This window comes from Gobio gobio, assembly GCF_949357685.1.
Source record: "Gobio gobio genome assembly, chromosome: 19".
In the NCBI taxonomy this organism is placed as follows: domain Eukaryota; kingdom Metazoa; phylum Chordata; class Actinopteri; order Cypriniformes; family Gobionidae; genus Gobio; species Gobio gobio.
In genome coordinates this window covers 40,937,981-40,963,098 of record NC_137112.1, presented here as the reverse complement: position 1 = coordinate 40,963,098, position 25,118 = coordinate 40,937,981, and the positions used below count along the sequence as shown (strand labels likewise).

At 34.5% G+C, this 25,118-nt stretch overlaps 1 protein-coding gene across 5 annotated transcripts in view; it reads left to right on the top strand.

Moving 5' to 3' along the window:
- Positions 1–25,118, top strand: part of atp13a3 (ATPase 13A3) — a 76,834-nt gene that overhangs the window by 36,393 nt on the left and 15,323 nt on the right. For 2 of the 5 annotated variants that reach the window (XM_079845296.1, XM_079845293.1), the window contains exons 1-23: positions 410–686; positions 3,110–3,286; positions 3,413–3,483; positions 5,379–5,462; positions 7,430–7,499; positions 7,625–7,759; positions 10,394–10,466; positions 10,702–10,833; positions 12,926–13,105; positions 13,246–13,403; positions 13,614–13,802; positions 14,859–14,920; positions 15,020–15,170; positions 15,285–15,401; positions 16,905–16,931; positions 17,022–17,175; positions 17,271–17,391; positions 17,527–17,651; positions 19,969–20,141; positions 21,027–21,152; positions 21,250–21,329; positions 21,545–21,587; positions 21,709–21,818. In XM_079845296.1, the coding sequence (XP_079701422.1) occupies positions 432–686; positions 3,110–3,286; positions 3,413–3,483; positions 5,379–5,462; positions 7,430–7,499; positions 7,625–7,759; positions 10,394–10,466; positions 10,702–10,833; positions 12,926–13,105; positions 13,246–13,403; positions 13,614–13,802; positions 14,859–14,920; positions 15,020–15,170; positions 15,285–15,401; positions 16,905–16,931; positions 17,022–17,175; positions 17,271–17,391; positions 17,527–17,651; positions 19,969–20,141; positions 21,027–21,152; positions 21,250–21,329; positions 21,545–21,587; positions 21,709–21,818 (2,813 nt within the window). In that variant the 5' untranslated portion in view covers positions 410–431. Of the gene's footprint in view, positions 1–341; positions 687–3,109; positions 3,287–3,412; positions 3,484–5,378; positions 5,463–7,429; positions 7,500–7,624; positions 7,760–10,393; positions 10,467–10,701; positions 10,834–12,925; positions 13,106–13,245; positions 13,404–13,613; positions 13,803–14,858; positions 14,921–15,019; positions 15,171–15,284; positions 15,402–16,904; positions 16,932–17,021; positions 17,176–17,270; positions 17,392–17,526; positions 17,652–19,968; positions 20,142–21,026; positions 21,153–21,249; positions 21,330–21,544; positions 21,588–21,708; positions 21,819–25,118 lie in introns of those variants that run through there. The other 3 variants (XM_079845295.1, XM_079845297.1, XM_079845294.1) reach the window with 3 other exon arrangements.

Here is a 25,118-nt window from a genome sequence, read left to right as displayed (position 1 = left end):
TGAATTGTCAATTAAATGTTGGGCCCTGTGGATATAAATCTCTCTTTCAGTTTAGAGAGACGTTTTAAATTGTTTTTGATTGTCAAAAGTGCCGGCTGGTTTGACAGCTGTTGTCTGGCTCTCAGACTCTCAGCGTGGCTCTCAGCTGTAGTGTTCAGGATCATGACTCACAGGAAGTTCTTCTCCAAGTGTTTGTGTTTACGTGTGCACATGATTGTGTGTCATCTCAGGTCAGCCGGTTGTCAATACAAAGCAATGGTATAACAGCTGTTGTTGGGCCTCACACAATCCTTACTGCACTACACACACACTTAGCGTGTGATCTCTGCGTGTGTGTGCAGGAGCGCAGCAGTCATCCAGCCAGGACTGAAGTTCAGGATGGAGAAGGAAGATCTGAAGATTGTCAATAGGGGTTTGGAGGATGAGATGGTATGTTTTCTTCTTGTTTCTCCTTCCTCTTTGTTTTTTTTCCCCCTCATATAAAGCTCATTCATGAATTTATTTCTGTGCAGGAGTTGAGCGGGTATCGGCTGTGTCGATGGAAGCTGGTTCTGGTGGGTTTAGGTGGTCTCTGTACGGGCGGTTTTCTTTTCCTTCTGCTCTATTGGATGCCTGAATGGTGTGTGAAGGCCACCTGCACACGGACCGCTGTCAGAGACGCAGACGTCGCCCTCTTACAAAGCACTGTATGTCTTAAAGCTCTACATAACTTTTTGGGCTTTCTTTACACCTTGCGTTTTGAATCTGGATAGTATCTGGAAATTCTTAGATCTTCTATATTGTAGAAAGGGTTACTGAATTAAAATTTTTACTGACAGATAAAAATAAACGAATGAAAATGATGAATTAAAATGACAAATATACAGAAAAAAAAAATCTGACCAATACAATTCGATTTATAAATTTGCTGTTAACTGATAAATAATATACAAAAATTGTATTGCACACAATACATACTTTAAATGTTGTATTCTATATTATTTTAAACATTATTAAAATACTATTTTAAGAAGACAGGAAATAAACAATAAATAAATGAGCACTAAAGAATTATGAATAATAAACCTAGAGACATTTGACTTATTAATCTTAGCTGATGTTCATTTCAATATTTATTAATACATTATAAAAAAAATAGAAAGTTATATTTGTTACCATTTATTTTTATTCAACTGTTAACAAAATGAATAAATACTGTAACAAATGTATTGCTCATTGTTAGTTCATGTTGGTTCATTACAACTTCATGTAGATGAGTTTATGAATGCTAAATATTTCAAATACTTTATCTTGATGGTCTTCATCATAATTATGCGTTACGTAATGCTTCAGGCTTCATGTTCTTCAGTGGTAGATAACACTCAACTCTGAAGCAGCTGAATGGCTGCCGCTCATAATTATAGTGCATCGGTGTGCTACATGTCAACACCTGCAATCAAGTATGTCACTTGTTAAAGGAACACTCCACTTTTTTTGAAAATAGGCTCATTTTACAAGTCCCCTAGAGTTAAATAGTTGAGTTTTACCGTTTTTGAATCCATTCAGCCGATCTTTGTATCTGGCGGTAGCACTTTTAGCATAGCTTAGCATACATCATTGATTCTGATCAGTCTTTTAGCATCTCATTCAAAAAATGACCAAAGACACTTTCAATATTTTTCCTATTTAAAACTTGACTCTTCTACAGTTACATCGTGTGCTAAGACCAACTGAAAATGAAAAGTTGCGATTTTCTACACCTAAATGGCTAGGAACTACTTTCTCATTCCTGCGTAATAGTCGCGGATCTTCACGGCCGTACCCTGGCTGCAGCGGCGCAATGATTCGTTGGTATTCTGTGAAACATGGTGGTAGTATACACCTTCGACTTACTATCACAGCACTTTACAACACACAGAAACATGGCTAAACACACATGTAAATCCACAACACAATTTGTCGGCTGCAAGCCTGAAACTTTCTCTGCAACTACATGAACTTAGTGCCGGTCACATTGAAAGTTACCTAGCTGGGGGCTACTTCCAGGCGCTGCGTAATATCATTGCGCTGCTGCAGCCATGGTACGGCCGCGAAGATCCGCGACTATTACGCAGGAATGAGAAAGTAGTTCCTAGCCATATAGGTGTAGAAAATCGCAACTTTTCATTTTCAGTTGGTCTTAGCACACGATGTAACTGTAGAAGAGTCCAGTTTTGAATGAGATGCTAATGGACTGATCAGAATCAATGATGTATGCTAAGCTATGCTAAAAGTGCTACCACCAGATACAAAGATCGACTGAATGGATTCAAAAATGGTAAAACTCAACTATTTAACTCTAGGGGACTTGTAAAATGAGCCTATTTTCAAAAAAAGTGGAGTGTTCCTTTAAAGTGAAACAGTTTTTTTACTTTTTTACTAAAAACATTTCTTTAATGTTACACCACATTCCTTTTTTCATTCCTCAGCTTTATTGGAGTTGCCTGTAGACCATGTAAATCCATTCTTTACAGCAAATGCAAAGTTTTGTAAAACCAAGTTTTCTGATTGTTTTTTTTATGTTCATTAAGATCACAATTTGTTTTAGGTGTTCCCTATTTGTAATATAATATGCTATTGTTTTAGTAGAAAATTTATTCAGACACCTTCAACATTTTTTCAAATGATCAGTTTATTCGCTTTAGTTTAGAAAAATGTTATTACAATATGACAAGAACTCAGTTAAACTGTGTCAGAACAAATTCATCTTGATAATGTCAGATAACTTTGATAGAAAGGTATGTAATGGATTACAATCAACCGATCAGCTGTTAAATTTAAGTACACAATTAGATCATATCAATTCAGGTCAACCAATTACCAAGCAATGCTTCATTTTGCTCAGTCTGTGGTGTAAAAGGTAGCATTAGCAATTAAAGAAAAAACATGGTTAAGTCAAAGTGTCTGAATAATTTTGGTCCCAAATGTTCAACAGATTTACTGGTAGTCCACTGTATGAGGAATTTTTGGGTGTAACATGTCACAGTTTACTTTATTTTGCCATCCTCACTTACATAAATGAACTATAGTGTCCTGCACCCACTAGTAAAAATGATATCTGGTGTCTGAATAATTTTTGGTTTGTCCGTAGGATGAGTTTAAGCGTTGGTTTCGAGCGAGGGTTCGGATAATGCTGGCCCCTGGGAGGAACCCTTACGACAACCTGTCCCCTCAACCTGCCTCACCTCAGGCCAATGACCACGCCCACAACCCCTCTGACCCCGCCCCTGGGAAAATCACCAGGAACACAGAGGACCAGCATGTGCAGGTATTATATGTACAAAATCTGTCTTATCCTTCCAACACAAATGATGTAATTCAATTTTTTTAACAATGTACTTAAGCTTCATTGGTGACTGAATAAGCATATTTTTCTTTTCTTTTTGTATTACAGATACGTTATTTTACCCTCCACAGTACTAAATACTTTTGGAACGACACCATCCACAACTTTGAAGTACTGAAGTAAGCAAGCATGTCTGATTATAGGTCCTGAATCTTGGGTAGTTCACCCAAAAATTCCAAGACCTTCATTCATCTTCTGGAACACAAATGAAGAAATCTGAGAGATTTCTCTCCTCCTTTTGGAAGTCTATTCAGACGCTTCAATACATTTATAAAGAGATCCTATATAAAAGAAATCCATAAGAATCAAGCGTTTTACCCTAAAGCTGTTTTTCCTCCGTCTGGACAAACTGTTCTCGTTGCTTAACCGTTACATTTATAGCTTATCATATCATATACGGTTAGCCAAACATGCTGAGAATTACGGGTCGAGAGTGGTTTGTAATCGGCCCGATGGTGGAAAAGCTGTTTAAGTCTTCTGAAGAGAGAACTTTATATGAAGAATATTTATTATATACATTGATCAGCAAACAACATTTGCAACTTTCACATTTGGGGCCCTATTTAAACGATCTGAGTGCATGGTCTGAAGCGCAGGTCAGGTGCACTTATGGTGTGTCCGAATCCAGTTTTGCTAGTTTAACGATGGAAAAAACAGTCGCTGCACCAGACGCATGGTCAAAAAAGGTTGTACCTAGTCTCTCAATGAGTCATGGGTGTATTTTGGGCATAAAGTGCAATCAACCAATCAGAGTCTCATCTCCCATTCCCTTTAAAAGCCAGTTGCACGGAATTTGCGAGGGGGAAAGACTGAACGCTTCTCCGGAGAGGAATCCTTTTATTTTTAATATTTAAAAGTGTTTGTGTGCTGCTGCGCGTCCCTGTGTGTGTGTAATAAGCAGAGTGTATGAGCTCTGTGTACCCGCCTAAAGGCGCACATTACTAACGCGCCCTTTAAATAATACAAAAAATACTACACTATTGACTTTAGACCAGGTTTTTGTTGGTTAATGGCGCAGTCGTTTTCATTTGCTTCAACATAGCAACACGCCAACAATGCGCCTGAACACACCTCGTTTTCAGACCAGCACACCCATGGGTGAACAGATGGGCGTGAGTGCATTTGCTATAAAACAACGTGGTGCTGAATGTGAAAATTCTATCTGCGTCGAGCTGAAACTAGCAAAAAACACTTGCGTCCCACCTGGCATCGCATTGCGCAGTGGTGCAGGATAGGGCCCTTGGTCACGGAAAGCTCATGCTTGCTTGATGTGTGAGAACCAATGAGTTTCATTCTTCTGTTACGCAGCACATTTGAGTTCACGCAAGAACCAATGAGGTTTGCTGATCAGTATTATATAAATATAAATTCATATAAAGCAAGGGTCTCCAAACTCGGTCCTGGAGGGCCGCTGTCCTGCAGAGTTTAACTCCAACTCCAAATAAACACACCTGAACCAGCTAATCAGTGTCTTACAAGGCCCTAGTTAATTGGGGCTGGAACTAAACTCTGCAGGACAGCGGCCCTCCAGGACCGAGTTTGGAGACCCCTTGATATAAAGTGATCGTCTTTTCAGAAGACCTTGATTCAGCTGCTCGATTCCTGTGGATTCGTTTTACAATCTATTTATAACATTTTGAAGAGTTTTTGGTGAATAGACTTTGAACAGTAACACTTTTTTTTAAGGTGACACAGTTACACGTTACTACATGTACTTACTATAGTAATAAAAGTAAATTATGCATACAACTAACCCTAAAAGTAACTCTATAGTAAGTTCATGTAGTTATAGTCAATATTACTCAGTACTTATTGGAGTAAGTACAATGTAACTATGTAACGTCACATAAAGTGTACCAAAATAACTTTATTTGGGTTTCGAGGATGAACGAAAGTCTTATGGTGTTTGGACGACATGACAGAAGTTTCAATTTTGTGTGAACTATTCCTTTAAGATTAGTGAAACTGTTCCCTGATAACATTTGTTAAAACTATTGTTGTGTCTGTTCTGCAGAGGCCTGGAGGATCTGAGCATGACCTGCTCATCCGTTCACTCAAAGCACAGCGTCGGGCTCAACAAAAACCAGCAGGAGTACAGGTGAAACCTTTGGCTAAATTTGTCATTTTTGGAGGTAAAGGCTCAGCAAAAAGGTTGACCTGTTGGGGGGTGTTGACAAGTTCACAGAACTTTCACCCACCATATAGGGTCAGAGTGCTTTTATTGACCATGTACATGCAGCTTTACAGGGATAGTTCACCCAAAAATGAAAATTCTGTCATCATTTACTCACCCTCAAGTTGTTCCAAACCTGTATGAGTTTCTTTGTTCTGCTGAACACAAAAGAAGATATTTTGAAGAATGTTTGTAACCAAGCAGAGAGAGCAACCATTGACTGCCATAGTAAGGAAAAAAAATACTACGGTAGTCAATGGTTGCTCTCTCTACTTGGTTACAAACATTCTTCAAAATATCTTCTTTTGTGTTCAGCAGAACAAATAAACTCATACAGGTTTGGAACAACTTGAGAGTGAGTAAACGATGACAGAATTTTCATTTTTAGTGCAAATTATAACTTGCATGAACTAACAATGATCAATATGTTGGTTAGACTTAATTGTATTACACTGTAGCATGAACACCTTTAAATAAAGTACTAAGTAATGTTAATTAACAACATGTACTTACTATAGGGTATCATGTTTGGGTTAGTTGCTTATAAATATGCATAATGTACTGTTATTACTATAGTAAGTACATGCAACTTTTAACAAGGACACTGTAAAATAAAGTGTTACCATATTTTCTTACAGCATTTATTAACCTTTGTTAATGTTAGCTGATAAAAATGTTTATATTCTGTTAGTGCAGTGCATTAACTAATGTTAATTGATAACTTTTGATCTGAAAAAGTATTAAATTCTGAGATTATTGTAAAGTGTTACAGATATTTCGGCTCCAAAGGGAAACATTGGAAAGTCCGAAGCTCTCAGCGGTTTGATAGTGTTTATGCCACAAAAATGGTAAAACGATGTGTCTGGGGTACTGTAACACTGATTCCAGGTATCCTGAGAGGATTTTATGGTTGTCATACTCTCATTAAGTTACGATTCAAGTTAGTGAGTCCCTGCTAACATACAAACTGTTCTCACGTCATGTAACGTTAACAGTGTAGGTCAAAAACACATAAACGAAGGTCTACATTTCAGTACCTCTCTATATTAAACTGTTTAAATGTAAATTTCTTTAATCTTACCCTGTGGTACATGAACAGTGTTGATCCTGGATGTTGATCATCTGTGTCCGTGACGACCGTAACATGAGGCTTCTCCCGTTTGCATTGTGATCTGTAAACCCTCGCTTCCAAATTAATCTTCCACCATATTTATTTTAAAATCGTTTATATATTTAAGTCCCACTTGAATGCTCCTCGGCGAGAGGTGGTCCTTCTGTGTCACAGACTGCGATTTATCATCTAATTTGTTTTTTTTATGTGTTTATTATCGGTCTTACTAAGGAAGACTCTTATTTTGATGTGTTTTATAGTCTACGGGTAGTGAAAGGGAGAGCTTGCAGTTTATCAGAGTTGTTTTCGGATACAAAGTTTAGTTTATTAGCACCCCCGAAAAGGTTTGTATGTTTGTTTACTGTTGGTTGTATGAGTGTTTTTGTATAATTTGCTGTGTATGTTAATGATAATGCAACGGAGAGAGAAAGTTTGTGAACGAGACGTTAATGCGCTCTTCTGCTTTTTGTTCAACTCTTATGGTGACTTTTTTTTTTTTTTTGGAGTGAAAAACTATGTAATAAACTTCATAAACCATCAGTAAAGTTTGGCCATCATACAGACGGGGTCTGCTGCATTCTGTGTCCAAAAACATCTTGGGATAAGGTTTTCACACTGACAGCGGTCATTGTAAGACTAATGTTAGCAACTCCGTTTGTTTGTCCGAGTTAGCAACAGTAACTAAGGGGGCCGGGGCTTACCGATAGGTCAATTATTGAGTCCTGAACTGGATTAAACTGACTGTACAAACCTAATTTTGTCCTTTTCTTCTCTATTTTAGGAGATTTTTTTTCGGACTAAATGAAATAGACGTGAAAGTGCCTTCTCTTTTCAAGCTGCTAATTAAGGAGGTACGAGTGAAATATGAAACTGACCCAGGCCGGAGAATGGCATGACACAGCACTACTGACTCTGAGTGTGTCTTCTCAGGAACTTGAAATAAGTGAACTAAAACTTCTCTCCATCTCCTTTTCAGGTCCTCAATCCTTTCTACATCTTCCAGCTCTTCAGTGTTATCCTGTGGTGTACCGATGAATACTATTACTACGCAATGGCCATAGTCCTCATGTCTGTCATATCAATAGCTACCTCTCTCTACACTATTAAAAAGGTAAGCAGGCTTGTAAACAGGATTTTGCTAAATATTTGATTTGATTTATTTTGAATGGAACGGAAAAGTCAGTGAGTGATATAGGGCAGAACTTGATTTAAAATTTCTGACCAATGCTTCTAAGTCAGTAATTATTTTCAAGTTTTGGCCATTAACTGAAAAAAATGGATCCTTTAAATTCTTTGCTATTTTCTGTACTATACGAAATAATTATTTTGTATATATTTATAAAAAAGAATTTGTATAAAATATTTACATGCTGTTTTGTACTGTATATTTGTTCTATAATAATTAGTATTATTATATTTTTTTATTAAAGACAAAAATGCCATGAATTAAAAAAAAAATCATGTTTTGGCCTGTATTAACCTATAAATGGTCAATATTAAAATTTTTGACTTTTGTAAAATATACAACATTTATTCTACACTATACATACTATAAAATTTGTACTCTATACTATTTTAAATATAATAATATTATTACATATTTAAATACTATTTTATTAATAAGACGGAATGCCCCAAAAATAAGAATTTACTATGAAATAAAATATTATAATAAAATAATATTAAAATATTATTATATTTACTAAGAATAAAAATAAACTATATTAAATTCAAAATATACAATATACAAAAATTCCCAAAAAGAAAACAAACAAATGTAATTTTACAAGCTATATATTATATATTATATTATATTATATTATATTATATTATATTATATTATATTATATTATATTATATTATATTATATTATATTATATTATATTATATTATATTATATTATATTATATTATATTATATTATATTAATTATATATTTTATATTATATTATATTATATTATATTTATTATATATATTATATATATTATAATATATTATATATTATATTATATATTATATATTATATATTATATTATATATTATATTATATTATATTATATTATATTATATTTATTATATATATTATATATTATATTATATTATATTTATTATATTATATTTATTATATTATAATATATTATATATTATATTATATATTATATATTATATATATTATATATTTTATTATATTAAATTATATATTAAATTATATTAATTATATTATATTTTATATTAAATTAAATTATATTAATATTAATATATATTATATATATAATATATTAGGGGTGTAATGGTACACAAAACTGACGGTTCAGTACGTACCTCGGTTTTGAAGTCACGGTTCGGTTCAGATTCGGTACAGCAGTTTTACAAAATTGCTTTTTATTAATTTTTATTCAACAGTGGTTAAATGAAGAAAAATTGTGTCTGTCCTTAAATGAATTCAGTTATAACTAAAAGTTTCTTAAAGATAATGCTGTAAACTATATAGGGAGCCCTTACTTACATATTGCTATTAGAGATTAACAACAGAGCCCAAACTATTAGCCTAAATTAAATTGCTATTTATTTTTAGATATAATAATCAACACTCATAAGCTTTACATAAGGCAGTTTTTGCATTAACATCTAAATCTAATTATTATAATTTTTTCTCCAATTCGTTGTTGAAATATAATCATTTAGTGGCTGTAATTTTCATGACAGGTTTATTTAAACATACATTAAATAAACAAGACATCACTAACAGGCGAAGTAGTTTACAATGAATATATATAGGCTAATATAATGAATAGATAGGCTAATATAGTGCATGTATTCAGTGAAAGAGTTAATCTCTCTAGTGAACTCACAGCTGTGGACACTGAATGACTTCTGAGGTAAATGTGATTCTACATGACATTGTTTACAAGCTGTTTTATTGTCTTTCGAATGATTGAGCGCTTACACAACATATGATACATTTCAGTAAGTTGTAATGTATCCTCAACATACCTTAAGATATTAATTTATGTTTATTCTTTAGGAAGAGAGGATCCCGTTCACTCGCATGCTGCGTGCTGCCGCTTGAAGTTGAACTGATATGCGTCTATCAGTCACGTCACATTATAGAGCGTTAAAACGGCATTTATCGTTTGAATTTCGTGATAAAATGGACTGAATACACAGTATGTTCGTGTGGGAACTCAACAAACTGACTGTTAAAGATTGCATTCATAACCGTTCGGGACACGCGTGCACCGTACCGAAAGCCTTGTACCGAAACGGTTCAATACGTGTACCGTTAGACACCATATATATATAAAATAAAAATGAATAAATAAATAAATAATATACAAATAAATAATAATATACAAAAAAAAAAAAAAAATATATATATATATATATATATATATATATATATATATATATATATATATATATATATATATATACATCTTTTTTTTTTTTTTTAAGAATAACAAGCACTATGCATATTAAAACTAGACATTGATTGTAATGTAACTATTTGATTCCATGTTGTCTCTACTAATTGATCTGTATGAAGTTGGATTTGAGTTATCAAGCATAGGTGTTAGTAATGGGGTGTATCCAAGTTTAGAGTTGATGCTAATTTTCTGATTGCATAACTCGGGTATGCTGTCAGTTAATGTGTGTATTTTATATGCCTTTTAGATTATCTGTGCTGCCTGGACAGGCCAATGTTTATTTGATCTTCACAGGAACATTTTCTTTTGTTTTACAGCAATATGTAATGCTACACGACATGGTGGCAACACACAGTACTGTTCGAGTTACCATCTACAGGGGCGAAAACGGTACGGCTCAGATGTTCTGAAAAAGCGTTTTCCTCACTCTAAGTATATTTGTGATGACGGGCACTGCTGCAGGCCTGGATTACCTGCTTCAGGGAGCCAGATGCAGTGGCCGAAGTCACGATGAGTCAGCACTCTGCCTCCTGTGCAAGGGAGCATGGGTAATAAGTGATCTGCTGAGACAGACTGGTCTTATTTCACTGCTCACTCTTCCTCTCTCCCTCTCTTTGCTGTACAGAAACGGAGGAAGCCCTGTCCACAGACTTGGTCCCCGGTGATGTCATCGTCATCCCTAGCAACGGGATCATCATGCCCTGTGACGCAGTGCTCATCTGTGGAACCTGCATTGTTAATGAGAGCATGCTCACAGGTGATTCGCTGCATATAAATGTGATGTCATAAAGGTTGACATCACAACCAGGGCATATATTATATTATATTATATTATATTATATTATATTATATTATATTATATTATATTATATTATATTATATTATATTATATTATATATTATATTATATTATATTATATTATATTATATTATAATATATTATATATTATATATTATATATTATATTATATTATATTATATTATATTATATTATATTATATTATATTATATTATATTATATTAATTATATTAAATAATATATAATATATAATATATAATATAATATAATATAATATAATATAATATAATATAATATAATATAATATAATATAATATAATATTATCCCATAAGAACCTGGACCAATTTATCCTTATAGGAAAATTATGGGGCATATAAAACAGGCTTAATGTACCACTTGTAACATGTTTCTGCAGTTGTTTTTGAAATATAACCCCTCCTTGTGAGATCTGTAATGTTACACATATGTGACATTGGGCGTTTATGATAAATTTTTTATGTTACATATATGTCACATTGGGCATGTATTTCTCAGTTTAAAAAAAAAAACATTTGATATTTTTTTTGCTAAATAGTATTTTTTTTTCTGTTTCATTTCTTTTCCACAACATTTATCAAAATTATGCATATTATTAAAAAATTATTAACAAAACATATCAAGCCATAGACGGATCTTCCAACACTTGTCCCCTGCTTGCTGATTTTAAGAATCATTGTTGTCAGTGAAATGTAGACATTGCTAGTAGAGTCTGAAAACAGTTGCGTAACATTTTGTCAGCCACCATGGTATGTCATTTTGTCATTTTCCCAAGTATGCATGATTTCCTGACATTTGGTGCAGATCAATACCAATCAATATTTCAATTATATTAAACCGTGCTGTTAACATTTTTCTGAGTCCCAGATTTTATATAAAACATAGAGAAAATATATAACACTAAAAAAAATATTGAATCTGAGCAGCTCATTAATATTTTTCTTAATATGACAAATACATAACATTCTGTTGTAAGGTTAACAGCCCGATGTGACATGTCACCACAATATTTTCATAATTTGTTTAAGAAATGTATTAAAATCAGGTTAAGTGTAATCTATGATAAGTTATTAAAATGTTAGAATTGTTGCATGGGTTGAAACATACCTTTAGTAACAAAAACAAGTGTATTAAAAAATTGCTCACACTGCAACATGTGCTAACCAGACAGACCACCATTTTGGAAATGTTGCCATGGCAACAAAAAATGCACAAATTGTCACATGACTGAACCTGGGTGTTCCTTATATGTCACTTAGGGACTTCCTGAATTGAAATTTAGGGATATTGCATTTATTATATTATATTATATTATATTATATTATATTATATTATTATATTATATTATATTATATTATATTATATTATATTATATTATATTATATTATATTATATTATATATTATATATTATATATTATATATTATATATTATATTATATTATATTATATTATATTATATTATATTATATTATATTATATTATATTATATTATATTATATTATATTATATTATATTATATTATATTATATTATATTATATTATATTATATTATATTAAATTATAGATATGGTTTGGCTAATTCAGCACATTGTTTAATGCATTTGTTAGTTAATGCAATACATTTGTTATTGTATTTATGAATCTTTGAAAAGTTGTATATTTATTAAGTTAACATTGTTAGTTAAGATCCATTAAATAATATTAACTGATACGACTTGATTTAAAAATGTGTTAGTAAATGTTTAAATCAACATTAAATAAGATAAATTAATAATTTAGAAGTATTTTTAAAAAGTTTTAATATTTTAAATGTAAAAAAAAATACAAATAAATAAACATCATGCTAATTAACTTTAATGGTGTTACAGATTACATTTTATCTTGTGTTTATTATTAATGGCTAATATTAACATTTGTAACAGTTATTTCTCACTTGGTCATACGGTTTATTATTTGTGAGTAAAATAAAGTATGTTTATTTCTGTGTTCTCCTCTCTCATTTCCTGCCTTCAGGTGAGAGTGTTCCGGTCACCAAGACGGACCTTCCGAACCCTCGGCTGGACAAGAAGGGGGATGGTGACACGATCTACAGCACAGAGGAACACAAGAGACATACGCTCTTCTGTGGCACAAATGTTATACAGACCCGCTACTACACAGGAGAAATGGTTAAAGCTGTGGTGGTCCGGACAGGTTAGAAGCCAGAACTACTGTAATGTATTGTGGGATATATCTGATGCTGCCTTTACATTTGGTACTTTAGTAGACAGCATAATTGTTGCCTATCTGATGCTTAAAATGCAGTTTCTTGATGTTTTTTTTTTCTTTTCTAGGTTTCAGCACAGCTAAAGGGCAGCTCATCCGGTCTATCCTGTACCCCAAACCCACAGACTTTAAGCTGTACCGGGACGCCTACCTGTTCCTGCTGTGCCTGGTGGCTGTTGCCAGCATCGTCTTTGTCTATTCTTTAGTCATGAAAATCATAAATCAGGTTTTTATCCATCTTTACTGTCTTAAAAATAGCAGTAGCATTTTTATTGTGATGTCAGTTCCTCTTAGATGTAGGATAAATAACTGCTTCAGCTTTGAGCAGAATTTTAAATGATGTAAATGCTAGGAAAATGTGACCTGTTCAGTGAATTAATCTAGTAAATAAGGTGTAGAAAAAGTTCACCTCACCATTATGATGTGTACTCTGCAGGAACCAGTAAAGGAAATCATAGTCAAGTCTCTGGACATTATTACCATCACGGTGCCCCCTGCGCTGCCGGCAGCCATGACAGCGGGCATCGTCTATGCTCAGCGGCGTCTCAAGAAAGTGGGGATCTTCTCCATCAGCCCACAAAGAATTAACATCTGTGGGCAGCTGAACCTGGTGTGCTTTGACAAGGTAAAAATGGGAAACTGAAGTCATTTTTGTTTTGGTGAAACCTGAATTAGACTTAAATTAAATAAGTCAGAAATATTTATTTGTAAAGAACTTTTCACAATACATATTGTTTCAAAGGAGCTTTAGAGAAAATGTATCTATCTAAATTACAATTTAGAGTAATCTGTTATCAGAGGTGACTGTGTCCAGGTAATGTCCATATTTCAGAAATGTACAGTTCTAATATTTTTTACAAATCATGCAGTTACAATGAGCTCAATTAAGTAATTACAAGTTGTGAACATAACAAATATAATACTCAATATTGATTTGTATAAAAAGAATAATTTATGAAATAATTAAACTAAGTATAATTATTATTTAATTAGTAACTTTTTTTATTTATTCATGTTTACTATTAATAATAATAATAAAATGTATTTAATACTTTTACTTACTTATATTATAACATCTACTACTACTACTAATAATATAATATACAATTTCTTTTTTTAACAATGAAAATAATAGTAGCAATTGTAATTAATATTAATTATTAATAATTAACATTACTACTAATAATACAAAAACAATTTAATTAAACGTTAAAAAATTAGCAATTAGGTTTATCATTTGCATCTCATTTGTTAACGTTTAGTTGGTTAATAAAAATGCAACTGTTCACGTTTTTTTACAGTGCATTAACTAATGTTAACAAATACAACTTTTGATTTTAATAATATATTAGTAAATGTTGAAATTAACATTAAATAAGATTACTAAATGCTGTAGAAGTATTGTTCATTCTCAGTCCATGTTAACTAATGTAGTTAACTAATGTTACCAATTAAACTATTACTTGTTTATTTTGTTAACGTATTACAATATGTATTATTGCTATTAATTAATTGTATTAATATAAATGATGATGATGATGATGATGATGATGATGATGATGATGATGATGATGATGATGATGATGATGATGAAGAAAGTAATTGGTTTTATTGTAATACAAAACAATTAATGCTTTCTTTTTAGTTATTTTAGATATTTCATTATTCTGTATAATTTCAGACAGGCACCCTCACTGAAGATGGTCTGGACATGTGGGGAATTCAACGATCAGAAGATGGCAGGTAAGATAAACTATATAAACAGAACATTCTCCGTTGTTTTTAAATGAACATGGAGGAATTTTTAATTGTCTTTCTGACCAAAGAATCTCTCTTCCCTAGGTTCCATCATTCAGAAGAAAAAGCAGATGATAAGAGCTTAGTAACAACCAAGTTTGTCTCCTGCATGGCCACCTGTCACTCCCTCACTAAGATTGAGGGTCAGCTCTCTGGAGATCCACTCGACCTCAAGATGTTCGAGGCCACAGGCTGGGTCAGTGTCTGCTGAGATGGGAGAACAGTTTATTAAATCCTCATTCGAGTTTTGGAACAAGTTGTACTTGTTTTTAATGTTTTTAGTGTCACTCTGTCTATCTATGGTCTTCAGATCTTGGTGGAGGCCACAGAAGAGGAGACGGCTCAACACGACCGCATTGAACTCACTTATGTAAAACCGCCAAATCAGCTTCTGCCGCCACCAGTAATATCACCTGAACAGGATATGGTGAGCATTTGAAAATGTCATTTATTCCTTTGATGACACTGAAGACTTGAGTAATGACTGCAGAAAATTCAGCTTTGTCACATAATCCTTCAGAAATTATTATCATTAATATTATCAATGTTTTAAAATGGTTGTGCTGCTTAATATTTTTGAGACCTTGTTTTTTTATTCAAAAGAACAGTGTTTATTTGAAATAGACGTCTTTTTTTTATTTCATAAATGTCTTAAAGGGATAGTTCACTCAAGAAATGAAAATGACCCCATGATTGACTCACCCACAAGCCATCCTTGTATATGATTGTATTCGTCTGAAAGAAGAATGTCAGAGTTGTATTAAAAAAATGTCCTGGCTCTTCCAAGCTTTATAATGGCAGTGAATGTTGCTCTGTTTTTGAAGTCCATAAAAGTGCATATATCCATCATAACTGCTCCACACGGCTCCCCTGAAGCGAATAAAGGCCTTCTGAAGTGAATCGATGCGTTTGTGTAAGAAAAATATCCATATTTAAAACTTTATAAAGTACATTATCTTACGAAGAAAGTGTAACGCCTCTCACAGTTCAAAATGCTTACGCTACGTCTGATGAGCGAACCTGGTGTGCAATGTTGTCAGACATGCGTAAACATTTTGAACTGTGAGAGGTGTCACACTTAGATAATTGACTTTATAGTAAATATAGTAAAGAAGAATGTCGTATACACCTAGGACGGCTTGTGAGTGAGTAAATCATGGGATAATTTTATTTTTTGGGGTTAACTAACCCTTTAACTGTCACTTTTGATCCTTTTTTTTTTAAAGTTATATTTTTGGGTATTTTTGCCTTTATTGGACAGTCAAGGTGAGTCAGGAAGTGATAGGGGCACAGGATCAGGAAAGGACCACATGTCAGGACTCAAACTCGGGTCACCCGAAGCCCTGTTTTGCTAAATGTCAGAGCTCTGCCCACAAGGCGATGGCTCTGACAATTTTGAGCAATTTAATGCATCCTTGCTGAATAAAGTATCATTTTATTTTTGTTCTGTCAAATCGTGATTAATCGCATCCAAAATAAAAGTTTGTGTTTACATGATATATATATATGTGTGTGTACGGTGTATAATTATGTATATATATACATTCGCACGTGCATGTATATATTTAAGAATTGCTATATTCATATATAAAATATATTTAATATAAATGTGTATATATACAGTATGTACATGCAAATATTTCTTATATGTATACATGACTGAGTGTGTATTTATATATACATAATAATTATACACAGTACACACACATGTATTATGTAAACATAAACGTTTATTTTTCATGGATATTTTTTTGGATTCGATTAATCGATTTAACAGCACTAAATTGACTTAAAAAAAAATCTTACTGACCCCAAATTTTTGAATGGTAATGTACATATGCTGCTCATGAAGCTAGATTATTATAAATGTTTTCCGCATGTTTGGTGAGGATTTATTTTAAACATCTTATCTCTTGTGGTTTCCTTTCAGGAACTGTCAGAACTCTATGAGCTCTCGGTATGTACAATGGCTATGCTTCTATGAATATATGAATTTCATTATGGACGTATATGGGTGTGTACATGCTTTCTGTCATTTCTCGTGCAGGCATCCTATATGATCGGTATTGTGCGGCAGTTCTCCTTCTCCTCCAACCTGCAAAGAATGAGCGTGGTCGTTCGTCAGATCGGAGAGAGACGTATGGACGCCTATCTGAAAGGAGCACCAGAGGTTGTGGCAAGCCTGTGTAAGAAAGAGTCAGGTCAGTGGAAGTTATGCCTGTTATTATATCATCTTTTTTAGATGTCAAATCAGCGTTGAATTGAAGTTGCTTTTTTCTCTCCCAACGCACCACAGTACCAGAGGATTTTGCAGAGGTTTTGGAGGACTACACTAAACAGGGCTTTCGGGTCATCGCGCTGGCACACAGACGGCTAGAATCCAAACTTACATTTCACAAAGTGCAGAACATTAACAGGTAAAGTTTAAACTTAATGAAGCTCTTTACTGGCAGTCAAAACTAAGTTTTTTTTTTATTATTTGCAATGTTATGCTGTGACTTTTGTGCAACTATGTGTTTAATGCAACATTGTATTTGGTTTCTCTTCTACAGGGATCAAATTGAGAAAAATATGGATTTTCTGGGTTTGATTATCATGCAGAACAAGCTGAAAACAGAAACTCCAGGGGTGCTGGATGATCTACGACGTGCCAACATACGCACCGTTATGGTCACAGGTAAAAATGACTTTGCGCTCTATATGTTCAGCTGATTATTTTTCCTGGCTTGCATCTGTGTCGGTTCAGAAAACCTGGGAGTTTAAAGGGATAGTTCACCCCAAAATTAATTTTTTTTAATTTTTTACTCATGTAGTTCCAAATCCGTGTAAGTTTCTTTCTTCTGTTGAGCACAAAAGAAGATTTTTTTTTTAAAGAATGTTGATAGTACCGACAGGTGACTGTAGCCATTGACTTCCATAGGAAGAAAAAAAATACTTCGGAATTCAATGGCTACCGTTTTCAGGATAGTTCACCCAAAAATGAAAATAAGCCCATGTTTTATTCTCCCTCAAGTCAACCTAGGTGTGTATGACATTCTTCTTTCAGACGGCTAAAACGGAGTTATATTAAAAAAGTCCAGGCTAATCCAAGATTTATAATAGCAGTAATAGTTGCTCTGTTTTTGAAGTCCATAAAAACTGCATCTGTCTGCCAAATAACATGCTCCACACGGCTCTGGGGGGTTAATAAAGGCCTTCTGAAGTGAATCGATGTGTTTGTGTAAGAAAAATATCCATATTTAAAGCTTTTTAAAGTAATGTTTCAGCCGATCGCCTTCCGTATTCAATTTATGGAAAAAGTGTTGAAAATGCCTCTGCAGTTCAAAATGATTTGATGATCATTTTGAACGGCGAGAGGCACTTTCAACACTTTTTCCACTGAAGGCGATCGGCTGAAACTTTACTTTATAAAGTTTTAAATATGGATATTATTCTTACACAAACATCGATTCGCTTCAAAAGGCCTTTATTATCCCACCAGAGCCGTGTGGAGCACGTTATTTGACGGACAGATGCATTTTTTGTGGATGTCAAAAACAGAGCAATTATTACTGCAATTATAAAGCTTGGATTAGCCTGGACTTTTTTAATATAACTCTGATTATATTCGTCTGAAAGAAAAATGTCATATACACCTAGGGTGACTTGACAGTTCCTGAATATTCTTTTCAAAGGGTCTTTTTAAATTGTAGAACATAGTTATTCACATGCATTTTATATTAGAATACTGTTCAAAACTTTGGGATTTTTGAAAAGTCTCTTATGCTCACCAATGCTGCATTTATTTGATCAAAAATACAGTAAAAACAGTAATATTGTGAAATATTGTTACAATTATGTTACAATATATTTAAATAGAAAAGTATTTTTGTAAGATTTAATTTATTCCTGTCATGACAAACTGAATTTTCAGCATCATTACTCCAGTCTTCAGTGTCACATGATTAGAAATCATTCTGATATGCTGCAAATTGTTGATATGCTCAGGAAACATTTTATTTTTATTATGAATGCTGAAAACTTTTTTTTTCAGGATTTTTCAAAGAATTTAAAAGAACAGCATTTATTTAAAATAAAAAAAATGTGTTGCATAAATGTCTTTACCATCACTTTTGATCAATTGAATGCATTTTTTTTCTGAATAAAAGTATTAATTCCTTTTTTTAAAAATCGTACTGACACCAAACTCTTGAACTGTAATGTACATGTGCTGCCCACGAAGCTAGAAAATATAGAAAATATCAATAACAATTTTGAACAGCAGTGTATAATCTTGGGGCTTAGTAAGAGATTATTTTATAAAAATAAATAAATAGTACTACTTATTCAGCAAGGATGTGTTTATTTTCTATTCATTAAAGAGTCATTTAAAAATGTATCACTGATTCCACAAAAATATGAAGCAGCATTAATAATAAATACAAAATCATCCTGATTTCTAAAAGATCATGATCTAATGAGTGTTCTGTCGCAGGAGTGCTTGGGGCCTTTCTGATAGGATACTTTCAGTTTTTGCCCAACAAACCTTGTTCAGTTACTTACTGCTTGCCTTATTTGTGTTAGTTTACTTGATTAGCTTATCAACAGTGGAATATGTCAATGTTGTTTGAAGATGGTAGGGCGTTTAGAGTGACCAGCCGCAGGCAGATAGACAGGAGTCTGGGAGCTTTGAAGCTTAATTCATTAGGTATTTCTGGAATCTTGTCTAATAAGGTTCTCAGCTCTCCAGATTACCAGCCAAGTGCTCCAAAGTTCAGACGAGGCTGAATGCAGCATTGTGAATGTAAGCAGATTGAGTTTGTACATGACCCACTCTTACAATCATGTGGAACACTGTCTGGGTCATTTGCAGATACCAGCCATCATCTGTGTTCACTAGCGAAAAAGTACCAATATATTGCATGTGTACCAAGGTCCAAAAGGATGGGATTTAAAAATTACTTCCAAAGTCTATGGCTTTAGTAACAGTTTCTTTCTTGTTTTTGTTTTTTTAGGTGACAACATGCTGACGGCCATCTCTGTGGCACGAGACTGCGGCATGATTCAGCCGCAAGACCGAGTCATTATTGCCGACGCTCTGCCCCCTAAAGATGGCCAGGCTGCCAAGATCAACTGGCACTACGCCGACAAACCCAGCAAACACTCGAACAAGCCCACCAAACTAGAGGTCAGTGCGCCATCTACTGGCCAGAAGCTGCCACTGCTGTTACTGGAATGTTACATGTGAAGCTCTATCAACAGCATTCGTGGCATGGCCGTTAAAAATTGGTCACACTTTAGATAAGGGTCGAATTCTCACTATTAACTATGATGTTGCCTCAATGAACTCCTAATAACTGCTTATGAAGCCACATACTACACAAAACTATTAATAAGTACTAATACACAGAAAATATCCTAGCAATCTGCATGCCAATAAGCAACTAGTTAATAGGGAAAATTAGACCCTAGACTGAAGTGTTACCAAAAATGTAAACTTGTCCTTTAGCAAAATCACTTAGTAGGACACTTACAATGAACGTACTCAAGACCATACAATATACATTAAAAAACTTTGGTAAAGTCGGCATGAAACGTGAAATGTGCACGGATTAATTATTTGTGATTACTCAAAATTCCATTAAAAATAACAACAAGAATTCTCCAATGCCCCAGTATAGTGATACGGACACTATACTGTCAAAAAGTACTGTCTTTCGGGTGAGACGTTACAAACCAAGGCCCTGACTTTCTGTCGTCATTTAAAAATCCCAGGATGTCCTTCAAAGAAAAAAAAAAGGGTTTACAACCCCTGCATCCTGGCCAAATTTGCCCATTGGTCTCTGTCCATCATCATGGCCTCCTCTCCACCAATAAGCTGGTGTGTGGTGGGCATTCTGACGCAATATGTCTGCTGTCGCAGATAATCCCCACTTCCATGTAAAGCACTTTGAGTGCAGAGAAAAGCACTATATAAATGTAACAAATTATTATTATATTAAGACCACAAATGTTATCGATAAAGCAAAAAGCTTTAACTTCATCATCTCTCTGTACTTGTTTTCTCTGATAGCAGGAGATGGAGATTATTATGGAAGATGGGCATTCTGAGACGAGACCTCAGGAACAGTATCACTTTGCCATGAGCGGAAAATCTTTTGCTGTAATTATTGAGCATTTCCAGGACTTGCTACAGAAGGTTGGCTGAAAGCGGATTTCTTTTTTTATACCATATTTAAACGCGTGTCGTCAAATTATATATGATATCTATGGTGTTTTTACTGTTGTTGGTGTAGCTGGTGCTTCATGGAACAGTATTTGCAAGGATGGCGCCTGACCAGAAGACTCAGCTTGTTGAGACATTGGAAAGTGTAGAGTGAGTATTACACACACACACACACACACACACACACACATTATTCGACAATAATGAAAAACATGTATTTTATTTTCATTTTCATGCTATAACTCTTAAAATATCTATAATATAGACATACACTACTGTTCAAAAGTTTGTGGTTGGTAAGATTTTTATTTATTTATTTAAATTTAAAATCTTGCTAAACTTTTTTCTTCTGCTCTGTGCTGCAGCTATTTTGTAGGAATGTGTGGAGATGGAGCGAACGACTGTGGGGTGAGAGACTTTAAAAATATGTTGTACTGTAAAACCTTTTCAATGTTTGTGTCTCTTACACCTGTCATGTGTTCTGAAAGTGTCATGTGTAGCTGATGACGTCTGTCTGTTTCTTGCTCAGGCACTGAAGAGAGCTCACGCTGGGATCTCCCTGTCAGAGCTGGAGGCTTCAGTGGCGTCTCCCTTCACCTCCACAACTCCCAGCATCACCTGCGTGCCCAATCTGATCAGGTGTCCTAACTGCACCACAGCACAGCTCTGTTTTAAAGCAGTCCTATAATGAGCAATCAAAACTTTCAGTATATTTTGGAACAAAGTTCATTGTTCTACAAGACGCTGCACGTTTCAGAACTCAAAACATCTCCAGTCCAAAAACAGCATATATTTAGACTGCAAAAATGTGGCTTCTGACCTCAGAAACCCAAAAATGCATAACGTTTCGCATTTAAAACCTTCCTGAATTTTTTTTCTGAATTCTTTTACAATGGTAATATTTATTCTTATTATAATTAAAGGGGGGTGAAACACTTTCAGTCAATCTCATGTCAATCTTGAGTACCTAAAGAGTAATATTGCATCCTTCATATCTCCAAAAAATCGTTAGTTTTTTTTATATTTATAAAAGAAAGATACGCTGTACCGAGTCTTTCCGGGGAAAAAAAAACAGAGCAGCTGGAGGTGTATCGTGGGCGGGGCTAAAGAGTCCCGAGCGCGCGCAGCTATTGCATTGAGAGCGTCTGAAAGCTGTGACATCCTTAAACGTGAGGAAAAACGTTATCCTAAATTAACCATGGAGATCAATCAGATCTAGCCATACATATATGATCCAGAATCAGATCTGTAACTTATATACTTGCTTAGCGGCTTGTCATGCTTGAGTTTTACAACATTTTTGTGTGTTTACTCATGGTTTATGAGGATATAATTTGGTTTATGGACTATTATATGTGATTTTAATGTTAGCAGTAGCAAGCGGACCGGTTTTGCACATCAGACTAGTGCGTGTTTACATAGAAAAACAATGGAATAGTAGCGCATTTGAATGAACGAACTGATAGCTATCAACACAAAGACATTTGAAGAAGTTTTACTCACCGCCTGCTTCCAAAACACGAGTCACGACCGTGAACCTTAATCGCTGGGACTGCTCTTTCAGCATTAGACAAGCTACAAATCCGGCGTCGAACTGGGCCTTGTTTATGAAACAATCGTCGCCGAAATGCAGGGTACAAACAAAACACTTGCACAACTCCGTTGCTGCTCCGGAAAAACAACCTCCATCCACTGAGCCATTAACGCTGGGTTCTTTGGAAAGCTGTACAGGTCTGTCTTGCCCTGACAACCAAAAACACACATTTGGTGACGTTGATGTCATGAAGTCCTGTGACTGCAGCGCAGCCGAGCAAAGCGCTTTGATGGGCGTACTGCTTTCGCTCTCTCGCTCTGGTCGCGCGCACGCCCTTCCGGGAGAAGTGCCCTTAGGACCCGTATAAGGAAATTCTGCCCCATTTGACGTCACAGACCCATACTCGAAAAAAATGTTTGCCACAGAAATACTCCATCAAACGTCCAACTTAATTTTTTGAACTTTGTCCATGTTTAGGATGGGAATCCAAGTCTTTAACAGTGTAAAAAACTCAGTATGCATGAAACAGCATTTCATCCCCCTTTAATAATTATTATTATTATATGACACATTTTTTGGCTAAATTGTGCCGACCTACAAACAAGCACAGCAAACCTGGAGCTTTTTTTTGTCATTTTTAATCAGAATTGCAATTTTTATTTTATTTTTCCCCCATTTCTTCCCCCTTTTGCCCACATTAATAATGAGAATGGAGGACAGACATAGCAAAACACAGCGTGTTTAATTCTAAGATCCAGAAACAGAGTAGATATAAAATGATCTTTTGGGTTTGATTAACTGGTAACACATTACAACGGTTTCATTTGTTAACATTATTAGCTACTTTAGTCAACATAAACTAATAATGAACTGTACTTCTGCAGCATTTATTAATGTTAGTTTTAACATTTACTAATACATTATTAAAAGCAACTGTTGTATTTGTTAACATTAGTTAATGCACCGTTAACTAACATGAACAAGCAATGAACAGCTGGATTTGTATTAACTAACATTGATGAAGATGAATAAATACTGCAGCAAATGTATTGCTCATTGTTAGTTCATGTTAGCTAATACATTAACTAATGTTAACATGTGACACCTTATTGTAAAGTGTTACCGATTAACTTAATGCAAGTTTTGGTCTTAAAGGTGCAGTAAGCGATTTCTGAGAGACACTGTTGATATTTGAACATCCAAACAAACACACCCCTATCCAACTGAAACACACCCCTCCCTTCATTGCGCCGCCCCTAAAATAATAAACACGCTATGCAACACTGGCACATCAGACAGCTCGTGCATGTATGGATGAATCAGCTGTGATTCAACAGCAGCTTAAAAAACATATATCGCATATCAAGCAAACACAAAGCAAACTGAGAGGCTCTCTAATGTCTCTCCAGCACTGGAAAGCTTCTCTAAAGCTGTTTCCACAGAGGGAACTTTCCCCAGGTTTCCCCAGGTTTTCAGGGGTGGTACTTGAACATGCTGATTGGTTGAGCTCACCCAGCTTTTTATTTCAACCTAAAAGTCTGTTGCAGTGCTTGCAGTAAGAGTTGTTTGCTATCCGAATCAACAATGGAGTTTAAAAAAATACGACCAATGGACTGATGACGAGGTTTAGTAAAGTTTACTTGCGGATGACGAAATCCAGCGGGAACTGGAAAGTCGCACGCAGTCCTACATCACCGGACTAATCTTCACGGTACTTTAGACCGGGATGGAAACGCAGAAAACAGTAGCAGGTCTGGGGGAAAAAAGAGTTCCTGGGATAAATTGTTAGCTCTTGCCTAATCATAACCTTTCTTTTTGCAATAATATTCCTCTGACCTCTTCCTCTTCACTCGCTCTACAAATGTCTCTCTTGCTCCCTTTCCTCCCCCATCATGAGCGGATACGCCCCCTACTACTGATTGGCTAAAAAAGTGTTTTGGTGGTTGATGGTCTGGTCCAGTTCACTTTGATTTTTCTCTTATTTACACAACCAGGACTATATACAAACACATTTCTTTTCAGCACACACAGACCAGACATCTAGCAAATGTTCACAAAACTGTTTGTTTGGTTGTTGATTTCAATTTCCAATAGCGTTTCTCAGAACTCGCTTACTGAACCTTTATGAACCACAATGAGAGACATGACATTTTGTTGATTGCTTGGTTTCTTAGGAAATGCTTATAATGCTGTGTTAGTTCACCCAAAAATGAAAATTCTGTCATTTACTCACCCTCAAGTTATTCCAAATCTATATTCATTTCTTTGTTTTGCTGAACACAAATGAAGATAATATTAAGAATAAGGGTATCCAGGCAGTTGTGGGACACCATTGACTTCCATAGTATGGAAAAAGAAAAATGGTGGCCCACAACTTGATTACAAGTTTGGAACAACTTAGGGGT